Source organism: Lathamus discolor, chromosome 2 (assembly GCF_037157495.1).
Source record: "Lathamus discolor isolate bLatDis1 chromosome 2, bLatDis1.hap1, whole genome shotgun sequence".
Classification (NCBI taxonomy): Eukaryota; Metazoa; Chordata; class Aves; order Psittaciformes; family Psittacidae; genus Lathamus; species Lathamus discolor.
Window position 1 is genome coordinate 138,286,986 of NC_088885.1, and position 17,243 is coordinate 138,304,228.

The 17,243-nt window shown below is 35.4% G+C and overlaps 1 protein-coding gene across 1 annotated transcript in view; it reads left to right on the forward strand.

The window, feature by feature from the left end:
* Window positions 1–17,243, forward strand: part of VPS13B (vacuolar protein sorting 13 homolog B) — a 439,495-nt gene that overhangs the window by 196,402 nt on the left and 225,850 nt on the right. Inside the window, exons 21-22 of the mRNA XM_065668694.1 lie at window positions 4,154–4,301; window positions 14,815–14,942. Of these exons, the coding sequence (XP_065524766.1) occupies window positions 4,154–4,301; window positions 14,815–14,942 (276 nt within the window). The remainder of the gene's footprint in view (window positions 1–4,153; window positions 4,302–14,814; window positions 14,943–17,243) is intronic.

Consider the following 17,243-nt stretch of genomic DNA (forward strand, 5'->3'; position numbering starts at 1 on the left):
CAAAAGCACTGTGTTTATCCCTATCAGGATCTGTCACTCTTACCCCTAGGAAAGCAGTCAAGTTTCTGAAGGATGTGGGAATGACGTTACTGCTTACTTAAGGAGCTAAAACTACATGGGACTTATATCTTCTACTTTCAGAGGCCCCTTGAAACTGCAGACAGAGAGCAATTGGTGAAAATGTGGGGATTCTTGGCTAACATCAATTCATCACATAAGTTTGGAAAAATTACAGCTAATCAATGATTGGTCTTTTTTATTAGCAGAGCAGTTTTCCAAGCATACCTGAAATTCCTACCTGAAGCACTCACTTGAATTAGCGAGTTTGTATGCCAGGAAGGATGGTGCTTTTGTGAACTCCAGGGGTTAAGCATGCCGCATTTTTTAATCAGGAATTAATCTTAATTCATGTAATTTTATTAATTAATTTAATTTTAATTGTAAACCAGGCCTAATGCCTAATTTTGTTTGAGCTTTCTGAAGCAATTTAGGTGTGTGCTTATATTGCTTATCTCAGAAATCAAAACAATGAACTGTAACTCTGTAGTCAAGCAGTGATGATGATTTCATGATATTAGAACTTGTTGCAAGGCAGGTAGGGTAGATCGTCCTGATTGTTGGAGCTCATTCTGGCACAGCTTGGACAGTCTTGCAGCATACATGAATATTCTTCTTTGAGGCAGGTAGCGTGATTGCATGACAGTGATCTTGCATTTCTTGAGTGGAGCTGCCATCTGTCCCTATTCCAAAGATTTCATTCAGTTTTCTTCCTGCTTGCTGCTTGCAAGTTACTGCACATGTACATATCAGTACTTCTGCACGCAGTATCCACTGTATGGGATAGCAGGCTTTGGTGCCATTTCAGTGGGCAACCCCTGTCCGAGGTGGTGCTTCTGAATTCAACATTTCCCAAGCCAGAGTTTTTTGTTGTTTTTTTTTTACCCTTTAGTAATAATATGTAAGTTCTTATCTTGGAATATTCTTTTGCCTTTGGTTTGTTATCAGGGATGTGACAGTCCAGGCGTCCCTCAAATGAAAGTTACTCATCTGCTCAGTTGGTCAAGTTTTCTTTAGAACACATTTCTCATGTTCCCAGATCTGCCTGAATCCTCTATAGCCTCACACTTGTGGGAGGTTACAATTCGGAAATAAAATATTTAATTACTGAAAATCCCAAGTAAAGTAAAATATTAATTTATTCTCCCGGGGGCAAATTTCCACTAGCCCTCTTTACAGGATATTTTAGCTTCAGTTAGTTGGCATATCTCCACATACATCAGGAAATACTCAGGGCTTGGTATTGTTGGCAGGTTGGTTTTTAGCTGTTACTGTCTGTGCCTTTCTCTGATTCTAGATCTTTATAATTTCCAAAGTCATGTTGACCGCACAGTATGAAGTAAAATAAAAAATATAATCTGTACCTGTTGATCCATTTACGTGCATGAATAGCATATATGCATGCGTGGTTTGTGTACACATCCTTAACATGGTGTGTAATGTGTTCGATTATTTCTGTCAATAAACTTTAAATTAGGAAAAGGATAGCTTTCCTGTAGATTTAGCCCCTGCTTAAAAAGTTAATTGTAATAATTGTACTGGAAAAGTAGTAAATTTTCTTGGTTTGAGTACCATGAATTATTACTTATCTAGTATCCAGTGTATAATAGCCACAAAATATTATTGCATTGATAAAACTGTGGTCAGTATTCTAGAACAGAATCTGATTTATACGAGATTGTCTTGTTGACACAAAGTCAAATGTTGCCATAGTTCCTTAACTTTATGTAATGTTTGTCATCTGCTCTGTAACACTACCAATTAGTAACCATAAAGCTTACATCCCAAGTAGGTGTATTGAGCTTAAAATACTACATATTATTTTCTAGCTATCTGTTTGGATTCTTGTGATGAATGCTTATGATAGCACTTGCCTGCAATGTTTCCTTTCCCATCAGATTCATCTTCTCGTACAGCTGTGGGGCTCTTGTCATCTGCTATTTCCCAAGCCACAATTTCCTCATTGGTTTGTGGCTAAAACCCAAATCTTGATGATCCTTTTCCATCTAGTTCAGTGTTGATCTTTCATCTTCTGCATTCTTTTAACCAGAAATCTTATGCCAAAAACCTGACAAGATTGTACTGGGCGTCATCAACAGCAACATCAGGCTTGATTTCAGTGAGCAAAGATGAAACAGCTGTTTCATTGTCCAGATCAGCACTCAAGCACTCAAGATTTGGTCATAATTTTTTCCAGCTTTGTCTGGCTGTGATAGCCTTGATGTTTTTCAGTATATGACTAGTGGTGTAACTTACTATATTTTGCTGATCCATTTCTTCAGGGGTTCAGGAATAGATACTGCTGCTTCAGACAGTATTTCCAACCTATTGTCTTTAGTACTGTCTTGCACTGTCTATGTTCGTTCTTCAGAAACTCTTGCTCACTTTGGCAAGTCAGTGTTCTTTCAATGTTATGTCCAGAATTGCCAAATTATGGCTCAACAGTTGCTGTCATGGGAAAGCTGCAGATGGCTTTGCCTTATGCCAGGTTGTATCAGATAAACTGCTGCATTTTGAAAATAAGTGATGTAAAATGTCTGACGAAAGTTTATAAAACTTCAGCTTCTCTCTCTGTGTGCACGTGGGAAGTATCTCTGTGGTGTAAAAAAACTTATCTTTTCAAAGCTGATGGTTTTTTGTTGTTGTTGTAATGGCTAGAGTACACCAAATTGGCATGTTACTATATAGTCCAGAATCACTTTTTAGTGCTTTTGGAGACAAAGCTTACATCTCCTGTACATTCAGAGGGAGGAAGAGAGATGAGAACTCTGTTTGTCATTGACATTAGTATTTTCCTATTAACTTTGCATACCACTGTATATAGAAGTTGATTGTTTTCACTGGAGTGGGATTAAATAGTCAATTGTCTTATTTTAATTTACTTTTATAGTGGAAAATGGTTAAGGCGTTTGGAAGTCATGCTCCTCCAATTAAATGCTTTTTCTGTTTGTTTTGGGGTTTGTGTATGTGTGCACGTGTTGCACACTGCTTGATTCAGTGATCTGTTTTCTATTGGAGAAAATTTACAAGCACATTGCCCGCCTCACACGAATTTGTTTCCCACAGAGATTCCTACTGCAACGTGTGAGGTTTCTCGTTACCCTGCTATATGGATTACATTTTCGCTTCAATACCAACAAAATTAAATTACACAAAAATTGATTAAGATGCTTGTAAGCCTGTTGTCTGATCTTTAGGAAAAAACTTTTGTCATCTTTAAATGATAACCCTCTGCAAAATCAATGGTAGAAATAGTCTGCTTTTTGTCAACCATGATACATCTACATTTTATATAGCAGCTAATGCTATAGCAGAATGTTAACAGCCAACTGTTATTGAGGATCCAAGTTTTTTAATTATTTTGTCTTTTCTAGCTTACGTTAATAAAAAAAGTAACAGCGAAGCCGGTAGACTCTATTTGGGAACCTCCAGTTCCAGAACCCATGTGCGTTAAGGCATGTCACTGTTTCCTAATCTTAAAATAAGGATGTGGTGCTTCAAACTAGATTTCAGTGCCTTCAGTTTGTTTAACACTGTCGTATTTTGAATATTTTGTAATTTATTGATGTGCTGGAAAGACAAAACAGTTCAAAATTGGTAGTGGTCAGAACTGAATTTTATATTTGAAATGTCAGGAAGAAATACAATAACGTATAAATACCTATGCATCTTTTTCAAAAGTTTAATGGAGGTTGAAACATTTCTTTTCAAAACTTTAATATCTTCATATCTGGCTACAGTTTTCCAGTTCCCATTAAACATTTAGATAATGATTTTGCTTTGGTGATCATCCAGGTTTATTCACGTGCGTTCGATTGGTTAACAAGGATGATATTTTAAGTTAATAAAATATATTTCGCCCTTTTTTGTTGTTAACATGGAGCTTTTCTTCAGCTTAACGGGACTAAAATGATTACAAGTGCACGTCTGACTGTAATGTTTGATAATTTGTTTTCAAAGTATATGTGCTCCAATCACCGTTTCAAGTTGTCTTCTATACATTTCAGAATATGTAATTTAAGTTATGCTTCTGACAGTGTCTTGAGTACTAACATGTTTTGATTTTGAGTGGTTCACAAGGCATTTCTTTTTCTAGCAGTCTGTAGGAACTGTTCCGCTGGGTGTGTCAGTAACTCGGAAAAAAGAGGATGAAGCATCAGTTGGAAGTGCACCTTTGGCAAGGCAGCAGTCAAATCAAGCCTCTGAGTATGCCAGCAGTCCTGTCAAAACAAAAACAGTAACCGGTATGATCACTTCATTTAAACTAGCCCTTCTGCTATTGCAACCTTCTTGAATAACATGTGCCTGCAATTGAAGATCATCAGCTGTGCAAATACTGTGGGACAACTTTTAGTTTTAAAGAAGTATTCTCCCAGAAAATTTAATTTTTTAACATTAAAAATAGTCAAAGTTGCAATTTTGAAATATATGTTTAATTTTCTTCTCATTGTCATTTAGGAGCCATCTTTGAGGCCCTAATAGTTTCAGGTAGCATGTTTTCAGAAATGAGATAAAGGAGATACGCTTCAAATGGAATATCTTCTATTTACCTTGATATTAATATTTTAGTCCATAATTTTATCAGGCTTTATACACTGTGATTATTCTCCTTGATTTCAGTCAGTCTGTTCACACTGCTGAAAGTCTGGTTTGTATGGAAGTCAAGATTTATGCAGAAATGGTTAAAATTCACTGTTTTCAAAATCACTCTCCCATAGAAAATGGATTTGTTGGCACTTCTGTTTCTGGAATTCAAGCAGTTACTGCATTTAAGAGTATTTTCTGGCCCCTTAAGAGTGCTGAAGTTAAACTTTATCGCTAATCAAGATGATAAAGCTTTCTGGGATTTTCTAGGGTATTTATTCATATCGTACTGTCTGCAAGTAGTAAAGTAGGAGATCGTCCAAAAGAAGTGACTATCCAGCTGAGACTTTTAGTAATCCTTCTGAAATACACTGAACAAATGATCTTTTCCTTTGCATTGATGTTTATTTCCAGATAACCATGAAGTATTTCAAGATGTTGTCTGCTGAAGCTAAGATTACAGTCTTGTCTGTTAGTGGTAGGGTAATTTGTTATTTGGGGATTAAAAAGGGCTAAACCCAGAAAATCTGTTTGCTTAGTATTTTGTGGGTTGCCATGTTATCACTTGTGGTAAAAGAATAGTTTCATTTTGGAGGCCTCTTTCTATGTCATTTGTGAATATCCTTTATTTTTACAATTTAGCCTTTTATTTTTACCATTCATTTATGGATTTCCTTTATTTTTGCCTGCAATGAAATGACTGTATTAAGTATATTTTTTATCTATATTTTTCTGTTCTGCTATATCAACATCATAACTGTTAGTATGATATCATAAATATGACTTGTTTGTTCTTGCGTTTAATTCTACCTGTGCTGATTAACAAAGCACAAAGGTATAATTCACTAGAGAAACTTCAAAGTTTGAATATTTGACATTCAGACCCACCTTTTTGCCTGAACAGATGTGAGATTAGTTTGTATAAATGACCAATTTATAAAATGATGCATTTAGTTTGCAGAAGTACCTTTGTACTTGATTTTTGAAAGTCAGCGTCCCAGTCTTATACCTTCTCAGCTTGGTAGCCAGTTTAGATCTTCAGCTTTTGTTATTCTTCACCTTGAATATTGGCTTTTCTGCAGTAACAAACACTAAAAGAAAATGTTACTGTTCAAAATCTAGAAATTTCATAAATGTCGGTTTTGCTTTTGTTTTGGGGTTTGTGTGTGTGAGAGCAGAAATGCTAAACCCGAATGATAAATTATAAATAACATCCCAGAAGCAAAGGAAGGATTTTTGTGCATCTCAACTTCTCCCACTTTTTAATTTAAAGTCAATATCAAGTTGTGTTTTCAGTTACTTAGTACAACACACGTTAATGCAAAAATGAAAACTTCATTTTTAGGTTTCATTTATGTTAGCTACCTGTTAGCAACTATTTACCTTACTCAGTTTCACAAATGTGTTTTCCCTAAATCCGGGAGGGTTTTGTCTTTAGGTAGATACTTGGCTTCTCTATGAAATAATTCTGTGGCATAAAGTTTGATACTAATAAATGGAAGGCGATAGTACTAATTCTCTCTTTGATTACAAAATCACCAGATAAAGTGGTGAGAAAAAGTTGGAAGGATGCAAGTGGGAAAGGTGAGAGTTCGTTCTCAGAGAAGTTTCAGTGCATCCTTTATTTCACGATTCATTTCTTTGCAGGAATATAATGTGCTGGAATATGATGGCTGACTGACTATAGTTTATTAAACTTGAAACGGAGTGCCTGTGATTGTTCTCCTTTCTGATTTTTCTGGGTCCATCACTTCCACTGTTTTTCACTTTATTTCATATCTTTTAATTTCACCTACTTTTTTGCCTGAGTTTTCTTTCATTATTTGTTTAGTCTTTTAAAACCAGCAATACCAGCAATTATAGGTCTAGAATGTGTGATGCTACCTTGCTACAAAAGCATTCTAGGTGAAAGGGGCAACGATTCTTGTCAGCCTTGTATTTCTTCATCATCAAGGCTCTAGCTGCATATGCCTTAAGTTGTCAGAGAACTGAGGTTCCTGCATTGGTAGCAAGCACGCATATGCATAGTCTTTTCGAACTGAGATTGTATCTCAAAATCATGCTGTTCAGGTGGTGATTTTGAATTTATCCTTTTTAAAGTCTAGCATGATCTCAGCAGTCATTCCCCTGAGAACTGCTAAAAAAACCAACCCTATGTATTAACTGAAAGCAGTTTGTAATCACAGCTGTAAAATGATTTAAAACATTGATCTTGAGTTCAGTTTATTAGTTAATGGCTGTTGAGACCTTGCCAAAAATGAAGCATGGGAAAAGAGCAAAACTACTATTTATATGGTATCTGTGAAAATCCAAGGTTTCTGTTCTTAAGTCTAAAACTGTAGTTATTTATAAATCCCCTTAACCACAGAGGCTTCAAAACCAGAGTACAGTATTAGAATATATGGTTTAAATTTTGTGTGATGCAGCTGTGATCAAGCAAGGTGATAAAGAACCTTTTTTTTTCTTTTTCTTTCCCCCCAAAAAGGATTATTTACCTCAATTCTTCCATCCACCCATTTCTCCTCCCCCCCTTCTCAGCAATTCAGCAGTTCCCTGTTAGTTGAGTGAAAAGGGATTTGCAGACGTGTAGCTTTATACAGGTGTGGGCCTTATGTCCAGATAGTGGCAAAGTGATTGCTATGATTCTATGTATGTGTATTAATATGATATATATATATATGTCATATATAGCGTACCTACACAGGAATATTATGGGCTGCAGTAGATGGATAGGGCAGTCTTTGAAAGTTGCCCTTTGCACTCTATTAAATAATGATTAAAACCAGTGTCTGTTTTCGCACATTCAAGGTGTTTGCTCATAAATTACTAAAGTGACTTGTAGATTTCATTCACATTAGTCCATTAAATTATTATAATTATTTACCATGCTTAAAGATTGCACTATATTTTGGGGGGGATGTTAGTGCCTTCTAGAGAGGTCTTTATGTACACTGAAATTTAATTTCACCAAGATCTGCCAGGACATCCAACATTTAGCAGTGCTTGAAAGTAAGTGCTTTATATCCCAGACACAAATTTGATACAGTCTTGTGAGGTGTAACCCAGTGACTATGGCACATAATTTTTCAGTAGCAGTAGAAAAGTAGCTTTGCACATGCACTTTAGTATGAGGAATGCTTTTAATGAAATAAACTACTTTAGAGTATCGTGTGAGAAGTCAGAAACCTTAGAGCTGCAGTAGGTCCTGAAGCCTCTTACAAAGGCACCTGAAAACTAAATGCCCTGTCTAATAACTGAAAGTACACTTGTCACATAAAATTTTGCTGTTTCTTGTTAGGCAGCAGCCAGGTGTTTGGTCATGGTACATGCATTTCAGCCACATTGCAAGTGTACACAAGGGCATATGACAGCAGGCAAATGGTTTTCATTAGTAAGTCTTGCGCCGGTGACCAGACATTGCTCCATTTTGTTGTCCGGTGGACAGATTACAAGGGCATTTGCAAGAGAGAATTAAACAATGGTGGGGTTTTGACAGCTTTACCGTAGGCCAGGTTGATCAGGTCCACAGGTCAGAGCATGCACTGGTTATTTAATTCCACTACAGTTTAAGTATACCATGGAGTATCAAAGCTGAGCAGACAATCCAGCACTGGTTTGTCCCACAGGGAGTGTTTGTGTGGTATGTAAGAGCATCTGCATATGGGGAAAATGATAGGTAGGACATGAAATCATTCCAGTTTGAAAAATCTCTTTATTTCTGTTTCTGAAACATTGATATATTTTTCTGTGGAGCTACTGTTCATACAGAGAAATAATTAGCGAATTTTAAAGTTTAAGTGCAAGGTTATATTTAGTCCACTATTCATTTGCATTTCAAGCAGGTGGAGGATGGCGTCATAACAAGAAAATTAAAAACTCTGTCTTAGATGGCCTTTCTATTCTCTGTCCTGTATAAATTGTCTGATTTCTAGTAAGCACAAAGCTCCTGTTGCTGATTTCTACCTGCTTTCCCCAGCTTATGTATTTTCTCAGACCTTGTAGAAATGTATCTTTGAGATACTTATGTCTCTATTTAGACCAGCTGATGCTGTATTAGTGTTTTTAGTTGGTTTTATCTAAAGTTAATAAACTTTCTATTAGGTACAGTATGGCAGAATATGACCTTTACTTAGCAAAACTGGATGCAGTTGCTGGATTTTTTTTTCCCCTAAAGTACAACTAGAATGCTGAACTAGATTTCTTCTAAAGTGAGCTGTTAGAATGCAGAAATCTGTCAAATGTGAGAGAAGGTCTGGCTGGTAAGAAATCAGTGGATTATCTGAAGTATTTGAATTAGTAGGTCAGTATTTCTGCTCAGTGGACTGAATGATTATCGTTTAGTCATGCCTGCTATGAACTGTATAACTGACAATTTATTTGGGAAAATGAACTAGCCTAAATAGATGCTAAATAGGCAAAGTAAAATACAGGACTTGAAATGTGATGCACACCATACCTGGGGTGCCTGAAAACACTAGGATTTCTATAGTAGTGTTTAGTTCCTGGAAGAGTTATTTAAAAGGAAGGTCTCCAGGCACAGATGATTTATAGTAACTTTTCAAATGGCTGGACAGTCAGATACCTAGCATGATTTCCTTAGTGTGTATGTCAAAAACATTAGTAATACAAAGCCAATGTAGTATATCAAACATGCCTTCTCTATGGAGAAACCCAAAGTAGAGATAAAAGAATGGGTGTTTCTTTTTAGATTATATCTGAAAGACTAAGAAACTTTCAGTGAATTTTTAAGAAGGCAGAAAATTAGCCAGAATTCCTCCCACATTTACTGGGAAAGTTTTTGCAAATTCAAAGGCTGAAATTCTTACTCCATAGTATAAAATTTATCTGGAATGATAATTAATATTTAGATAAATTCAGGCACAGATTTCAGATATGAGCACACATATAACACGTTTTTCTAATTACTAATGTAGTAGCTCAGTTTTGCATGTGAATGGCTGTTATTGATTTGTATGGAAGTGTCAGTTGTTTTTTTTTTTTGTTCCCAGAACTAAATAGGTATTTTTTACCAGAAATAGTGCAGCAATTGCTAAGAATTTGGTGGAAGAAAATGCTGACTCTAGCCATTCCCTAGCCAACCCCCACTTTGACACAGATCCTTTCTGCTTGCAAAATAGTGTTATGATCACATTTGTCTTTGTTTACTGACATATGTTTACCCTAGGAAAGGCATGTTGGCATAAAGTCAAAAGCCTCCGTATTTTAACACTTATCCTGCTGCTAACTCATTGAATGGCCATCCTGATTTAGTTACTATACCTCTCTGCTGCTGTTTCCCTGGGTATAAAGGACTTGCTCTGGCTGGTTGTGGAGGACTGGGTGCCTCTACTGTCATATTGATTGATAAAAGTCACGTAGTATCTGCGCTGCTAGTGAAAGTAATGTAGAACACAAAAATGTTCAAAGCCCTGTAAAGAAATTATTTATGCAAGACTATTCACCATGTGGGCAAATATACTGCATATTTTTCTAAGCTTAAAAGGACTTCTTGCTGTTATTTAAGTTACTTAAGTACTACTTCTATTAAGTATCGTGATGTTTTTCTACATAAAGATGATCGTAGGGTACTCTTACGAAAAAAAATCTCTTACCTGAACAATTCAGGTATCAATCATCCAGGAATGGGGGTATAGGGAATAACTTGTAACACTGCAAAAATAAAATGTGAATATTCTGAAACACTTCTGATGATACTGATGGTTCAGAAAGTATTGGTAAATACAGCTTTGAGCTTTACCTGATGGTTTCAATGAGCCTACTATTTAGATTAACTTTCTATTTTTATAATTAATTGTGGGGAAAATTAAAGTATACTATATGAAGAATACTATATGAAGAATATACTATATGAAGAATACTATATGAAGTATTTTTAGCAAGATATTACTCTGTTTCTGCAATTTCTTCTGTATGTTCTAATATTAAATCACTTAACATAATTATTGTATAGAAATACATTATATTGAGAACACAGTTTGGTTTCTTGGCCGTTGTACATAGATGTACAGAAAAGTGTGAATCATTTGTAATGCCTCATACATCTCTCTCTGTAGAAATATATTTTTAGTTCTTTTTTGCTGTAAATATAAAAATATGTAAACTTATGAGGAAAATTGGAATGCAAACCTAAGGTAAAACAAGCTTTATCTAACAAGCGTCACTGAATTTTTACTTTTTCACAATATTGTATGTAGAAACCAAATACTGCTGGTTTACAGAAAGGAGCAAGTAAGTTTTAAATAGGTGGTGTTTTTGGTGGATTTTTTTGGTGGTGGGTAGTTCTTGGTTTAGTTTACATATGAAGAAACCAATTAACCTTCTGAAAAAAAACCCCAAAGCCCAACCCAAAAAAAGCTGTAGACCGTTGAGATACTTAGATTTTTTTGAGTTGTTTAAAGTTTGAATTCTCCTCCACTGCACTTTAATCTCATTCGTAATCCCTTGGACCCCTTGATCAGTTCCTTAATGGCTTGCATTTGTCTCAAACACCTTGGTATTTTTATTTCTGAAGTATGGATCTGCACCACACACACATTAGGAATAAGATACTAGCTCTGTTATTTTACCTCTCTTTAGTTCAGTGGCTAGCTGTAAGGAGAGGAAGAACTGAAAGGCTGTGAGTATGGGTTATCATTAGTCCTCAACCCAGTAGTGGAAAATCTGTGGAAGATCTGTGGTCTTTTCTGCTTTGATCTATTTTTGGAAATGTCCATTTGCCACAAATCTTTACACATCAAAAGTTGCGGTTTTGCTTTTGTGTTCTTTAGGTCACTGAATATTAATAGCACAGAATAGCACCATTTTCCCCAAAGAGCTCATCTATTTTTAAAACTTCTAAATATTTTACGGATCAGACTTCTAAAGCAACCCGTTCCCAGTAGGCTAAAAAAACAAAAAAACCCACAAAAGAGGAAGAATATGTCTATATAAGAAAGACACCTCTGTCTAGAATATTTACCTGTAAGTCTTGCTTAGTGGCATCTCCTACAAAGACAGTTATGTTTATGATTAATTTTGAAAGGATTGTCAGTGGGAACTCCCTCTATACTTTAACCATAAATTGTGAAATGAATTATGAAAACTGCTACTTCTGGTAGCTCAATTCTGGTTGATCTGATCAGCCCTTTCTGAAAACTCAGATCATCACCAGTGTGTGTTCTGCAATTGAGGGTGAGTGTGGCAGGCTCTGAGAGATTGGTTGAACTTGATGATCTTAAAGGTCTTTTCCAACGTAGTTGATGCTATGCTATGATTGAAATAATTGTGGTGTATCTTTTTATAAAAATGGGACTAGAAGATGAGAGTAGGAAAATTTTATGTTCCTGTACATGGTTTTCCTAAAAATTCCATTTGTACAACCTGAAGGATTCCTCCCTCCATTGTTTTGTGGGGTTTTTTTTGGTTGTTTTGTTCTGGTTTGTTTTTTTTTTGTGAGGTATTTTTTTAGTATTTTTTTTTTCCCCACATCCATTTGTAAGTATTTCATACAATTCATATTTCCTATCTAGCTATTGCTGACTGGCTCTGGGCTTCAACACAAGGCTGATTACAGTGCCAGGAAATATTCCTAAGGTTTTCAGTTCGGTAGTAGCCAAGTAGCATAATTATTTTAGGAGATTAACCTTCATAGTGAGACAGATAGAGCTGATCCAGCCTACATGTCTGCTATAGAGGACTAGCCAAACACACGCAATAGCCACACCAGAGTACTACAGTCTGTTAGCAACTAGTCATCTACTGATGGCCTTGCCTGATAGGGAATTAAGACATTGTTCTCTCTCAGCATCCCTTCAGAGAAAACTCTGGGACAGGAAAAGAATGAACAGAAGACTTCTTTTCAGGAGTTATTTCTGTGCTTGTTTCTTCTTTCCACTCTGAAACACTTCTTATTGCTTCTCTATTTTCCAGGATTTCTGGTTGAATGATTCCTTTTTGGTTTGTTTGTTGTTTTTTTTTTTTTGGTCTTTTGATCGAGTATAGTGTGTTACAGGGAAGGTGTTGTCTATTGTGGATGTTCTGCTTTGCAGGTTTGAATTGCACATATATGGGGAGAAACAAGGCGTTGCTTCAGCAGCTCATTTTGTTTTTCATTCACAGGTAGTTGTTTGTGGCATTAGAAAGTCTGTTTCCCTAATTGAGAGAGAATTAGCAGAGTATGTTTCCCAGCAAACAAAACATAGGAGACTTGTCTAAAATCTAGCTTTAGATCCCACTCACAAAGAATGTACTTCTTCAGTGATGTAGAATGCTGCTATTCCGTGCTGGTTGTGCTGTATAGTTTTACACTGTATTTATCTGTTTTTCCTGACCTGAAGCGTTCCTGCCTTTGAAATTTCCTGAGTTCCAGCCCTTATCCCCACTTGTATTCTGGAGTTCTATGATGCAGTAACTCTTATATTAATATTTCTTGATACTCAAGCTGTTCCTCATTCTTACCTTGTAATATGTGTAGTGTACAGCCTGAGCACACAGAGAAGGTGGTGTGAAGTAGGGTGAGAAGTTAAAAGAGAACAGCTATTCTTCACTGAATGTCTTTGCTTTTAATTTAATCCATTCATAATGTGGATGGAATACTCTCGGCATGGCGTGAGTGTCCACATGATAAAAAACTATGAAGTAAATACTCCATGCTGCTTCTCCATATGAATAGTTTACTTGTTTGTCTCCCCAGCATGGCTGACAACAGACAATCCTGAGATGTCACGTTTTACATTCTGAAGATCCAGTTTTCATTCTTTATCATTCTAATAGATCCATAACTGGAGCCAGCAGTATCTGAGAGGACTAATTATACTGCAGCCATAAAAATTCTCGTTCACTCTTTTGACCACCTCTCTCTGAATCTTTTGATTCCCCATCAGTTTAATAAAGTTACTACTTCTTGTTCTTTTCAGGTCATTACAAATACTATTTGTTAAAGGATTTTGTTTAGAATATTAATCAACTCTGGTCTTTTCTGGCCTTGATGAGAAAAATGTTACAATTTTATTCCTCCAGTGGCATTACCATTGCATGCTCTTGGCAGAAATTCACCTCTCGGATGTTTAATTTAAAAATCTTTGCATGTTTCCTTGCACGACCAAAACTGACTGAGGACCGTGATGCATATCAAGGGGCATATACTTTTGCTTATCTGAGTTCAGTTGGTAGCTTAACTTTGTTTTGACAATTTTTCTGTAGTTTGTATGCCACAGTTTTCTCCTAGCTGTATAACTGGGAGACAAATAGTCACCCTTGTGCTGAGTTCAATTAGTTTAAAATGAAATCATGAAGACTTCATAATTTATTCCTGCAGTTTTGTCAGCTCAACAACATGTAGGCCAAAACTGGAAATGTTAAAGAATCTGACAGTAATTTGGTGGGTATCCCAAAACATAAGAAAGAGGATATTCTGTAAGAGATGACAGGAGGAACTATGTACCATTCATACAGTCTTGAATGAATGTGCTGTTACTACTTGATCTCCTCATTAGTCCACTTCTGTACTTCTGCTATGCTTGTATTCAATTAAATGCCTCTGTTACTGAAAATCTCATCTTTATGCTATTAAATCACTAACAGTTTAAGGAAATTTCTCTTTGTACTAGAAAATACTTAATTTTGCTGAAATACGTCATACTTTAGTACCTTATGCTTGATGAAGAAAATGGTTTAATTTTTATGACTATTTTTTTTAAGCATACTCAAGTTTTTAAGTGGATTTTTAAAAGAAAACTAATCAAAAGTTGCAATTTAATATGGGCCGTCTTCCATTTCTTACAAGCTTAGAAAACTAAAACCTTTTTTAGATTATACTGGCAGCAGTGTATGTGCGTACTTCTTGTGTTGCTATTCTGTCACCAAATAGGTTATCACACTTTGAAAACTGTCTTAATTTGCTTAGGTCAAGAATTCTTCATAATATTTTCTTAGCAGATTACATTAAAAAGTTTAAGCATTTCATTTCATTGCGTTTCTCACCAGCCTTAACTGATACAGTTGTATTGCCAAGTTTACAACTAATAATAGACACATTATTATTACATCCATAGTGAGTTACATGGTGAGAGAAAAATCTCTTTCAGAATTTAAGTAATCTTTTTCATTGCTACAAGTGAGCATATTACTTAGTTATATATTCCGTCTGTAACTGAGATTTGTTGTTTGCATTAGAATCTCGTCCTTTGTCACTTCCTGTGAAAACCATGCTGAACTCATCTGAAAGCTGCAGAAGTCCTGAAGAAAGAATGAAGGAATTTATTGGAATAGTGTGGAATGCAGTTAAGTGCCTTACACTTCAGGTAAGATGAAAAGGAAGTGAAAAAAACACTGTCTTTCTAAACTTTATGATTCTTTTTATGCATCCTAGCACTTTTTATTAGAGGGTTTTAAAGGAGCTCCCAAGTTTTATTGTCTTATTTCAGTAGTTTCAAAGTCTTAGAGAATGAAAAATAAAATACAGATTTTTTTTTGTAAATTAAGCAAAGAATGCTTTGGTTTTAGAATATTAATTTTTGAAATAGATTTTATATCTAAGAGGGAAGATCCTAAAAAATTAAACGAAGAAAAAATGCTTATAATACTTTTCTATATTATAAACATACCTATATACCTTTTTATCCATAGTTAGATTTGCAGACTACCTTCCTTCTGAAAAACAGTTGAGGAAAGTGTGCCTGATAAACACTTTCTTGGTATGTATGATGTTACACAGTGATGTCTCAGCTGCTTACTTGTCTACCTTTTCATGGAGGACAAGTAGATGACCAGTTGAATTAAACCTTCTTGTCCCAGATTCTTCTAGATTGTGATCACTGATCAGCAAAAGCAGAGCATTATATGCAGTATATATGCATACTATACACAAGAAGGGCCATGTTTGAAATCCAGTGTTAAGACTGCAAGAACAAAAACTGACAGGCTTTGAAATGCTAGGATTAAGATTCTGTTCTTCCAAGTATGAATGAAGTACCTGCTTAGAAATTGCCCTAATTTCAATTATTATAATTTGTGCCTCTTGAACGGTACATTCTTTGAGATTGGTATTTTATGGTACACCAGTATATAGTAGCAAATCCGGTTTTGTCTTAAAATGAAATTTAAAAAATACGAAGACCCCTTATATCTGACAGAAAGTAATCGTTGAATCATCTGATCCTTCTTCCTACCAAGACATATATTTTCTTATATATGGAGTTGTCCTGGAACCTGTGTCTGTTTTATGCCTCTTTCATGCAGGAAGCACCTTGGGTTCAAAATACTAGAAATTCTGAAAGTTTTAAGTTTTGCCTGAGCAAGAACTTCAGATTTGTGACTTGATTGCAAATCATTGAAGTTGAGAAGATGCTTTTTGTTAACTGTTTAGTTTTCAGCCAGTTCTTTCACCATTATTTCATGAGTATTTTGTTTTCCTTTCTTTCTTAATGTTGTCAGCACTGGAGATTGAAATGGCTAGATAAGGGGAGTCCAGACAGATAACTTTTAAGCTGCTTGAAGAAAGCAGTTCATTTTTGTTATGTGTCTGGGTGGTACCTATCACAGTGAGACTCCCTGTCTAAATGAGGCTTACAGTTTGAGTCATAATAAAAATAATAATATCCTAATGAGGTTGCTGAAGAGCTGGTCCTTTATAAATGGGAGAAATTGAATCAGGGCTGAGATGTTCTGCCTCTATGTTTTTCAAGGTACATTTTTTTATGTGAGCAACCAGCAAACTGAATTTATTTCAAAGAATGTTTAAGATACCAGCTAGAAATGAAGTTGGTCAGTTACCAAATACAAACAAGCAAACAAAACCAGGTTGCACCCAAATTGTTGTCTGTTTTGTGGAGATGAAAGCTGGTGACAGTGATAGGCACATGTTTTCTCAGAGTAATTTGTAAATGTATTTCAGTTCTTACACAGCATAAACTCATGGGTTAGAGTTAAAACAGTGTGGGCAGGGGATTTTTTGTATTAGATATTCTTTCTGGTGTGTTTGAGGTTCTAGATTTATTTGCTTTTTACAGCTGTTTTTGGTAACATACTCATGCTTTCTATTTTCGTCAATCTGAATATGAAATTATATTTTTAGTTTCCATGTTGAAATTAAAATGGCTGAATTCATACAACAGCTTACACACTTCTGATATGTTTCATCCTTATGCTTTGATTTTACCAGGTAAAGTACTTGCCAGGGTCTTGCCAGAAGGGTATTACATGTTACCAGTGAAAAGTTTCAGTAGACTCCAAGGAAACACTAGAGATAAAGTCCGAGAACATGCTGCCAAACAAATACACAGTGCTCCTTCTTGGTGAAATATGAAGGATTTATAGATATGCTTGCTGTTCTTTTTATTATTCCTAGTAGTCCCTGTGGCTATTTTATCTAAATACATTTTTTCAAGACATAAATGCACATATAACTTTTTACCTTCACTACCAGCCTAAATGGGAAAGATGAAATTTATGCAAGGCAATGTATAGGGGATAAGATGATGAGAATTATGAGTTGCTTTTTCAATTCAAGAACAGTATATTTATTTTATTAAACATAATACTCATTTTATTAAACACATAAATAGATTTTTATGTTAAGTTCATCCTGATTTTCTGTGTTTTAA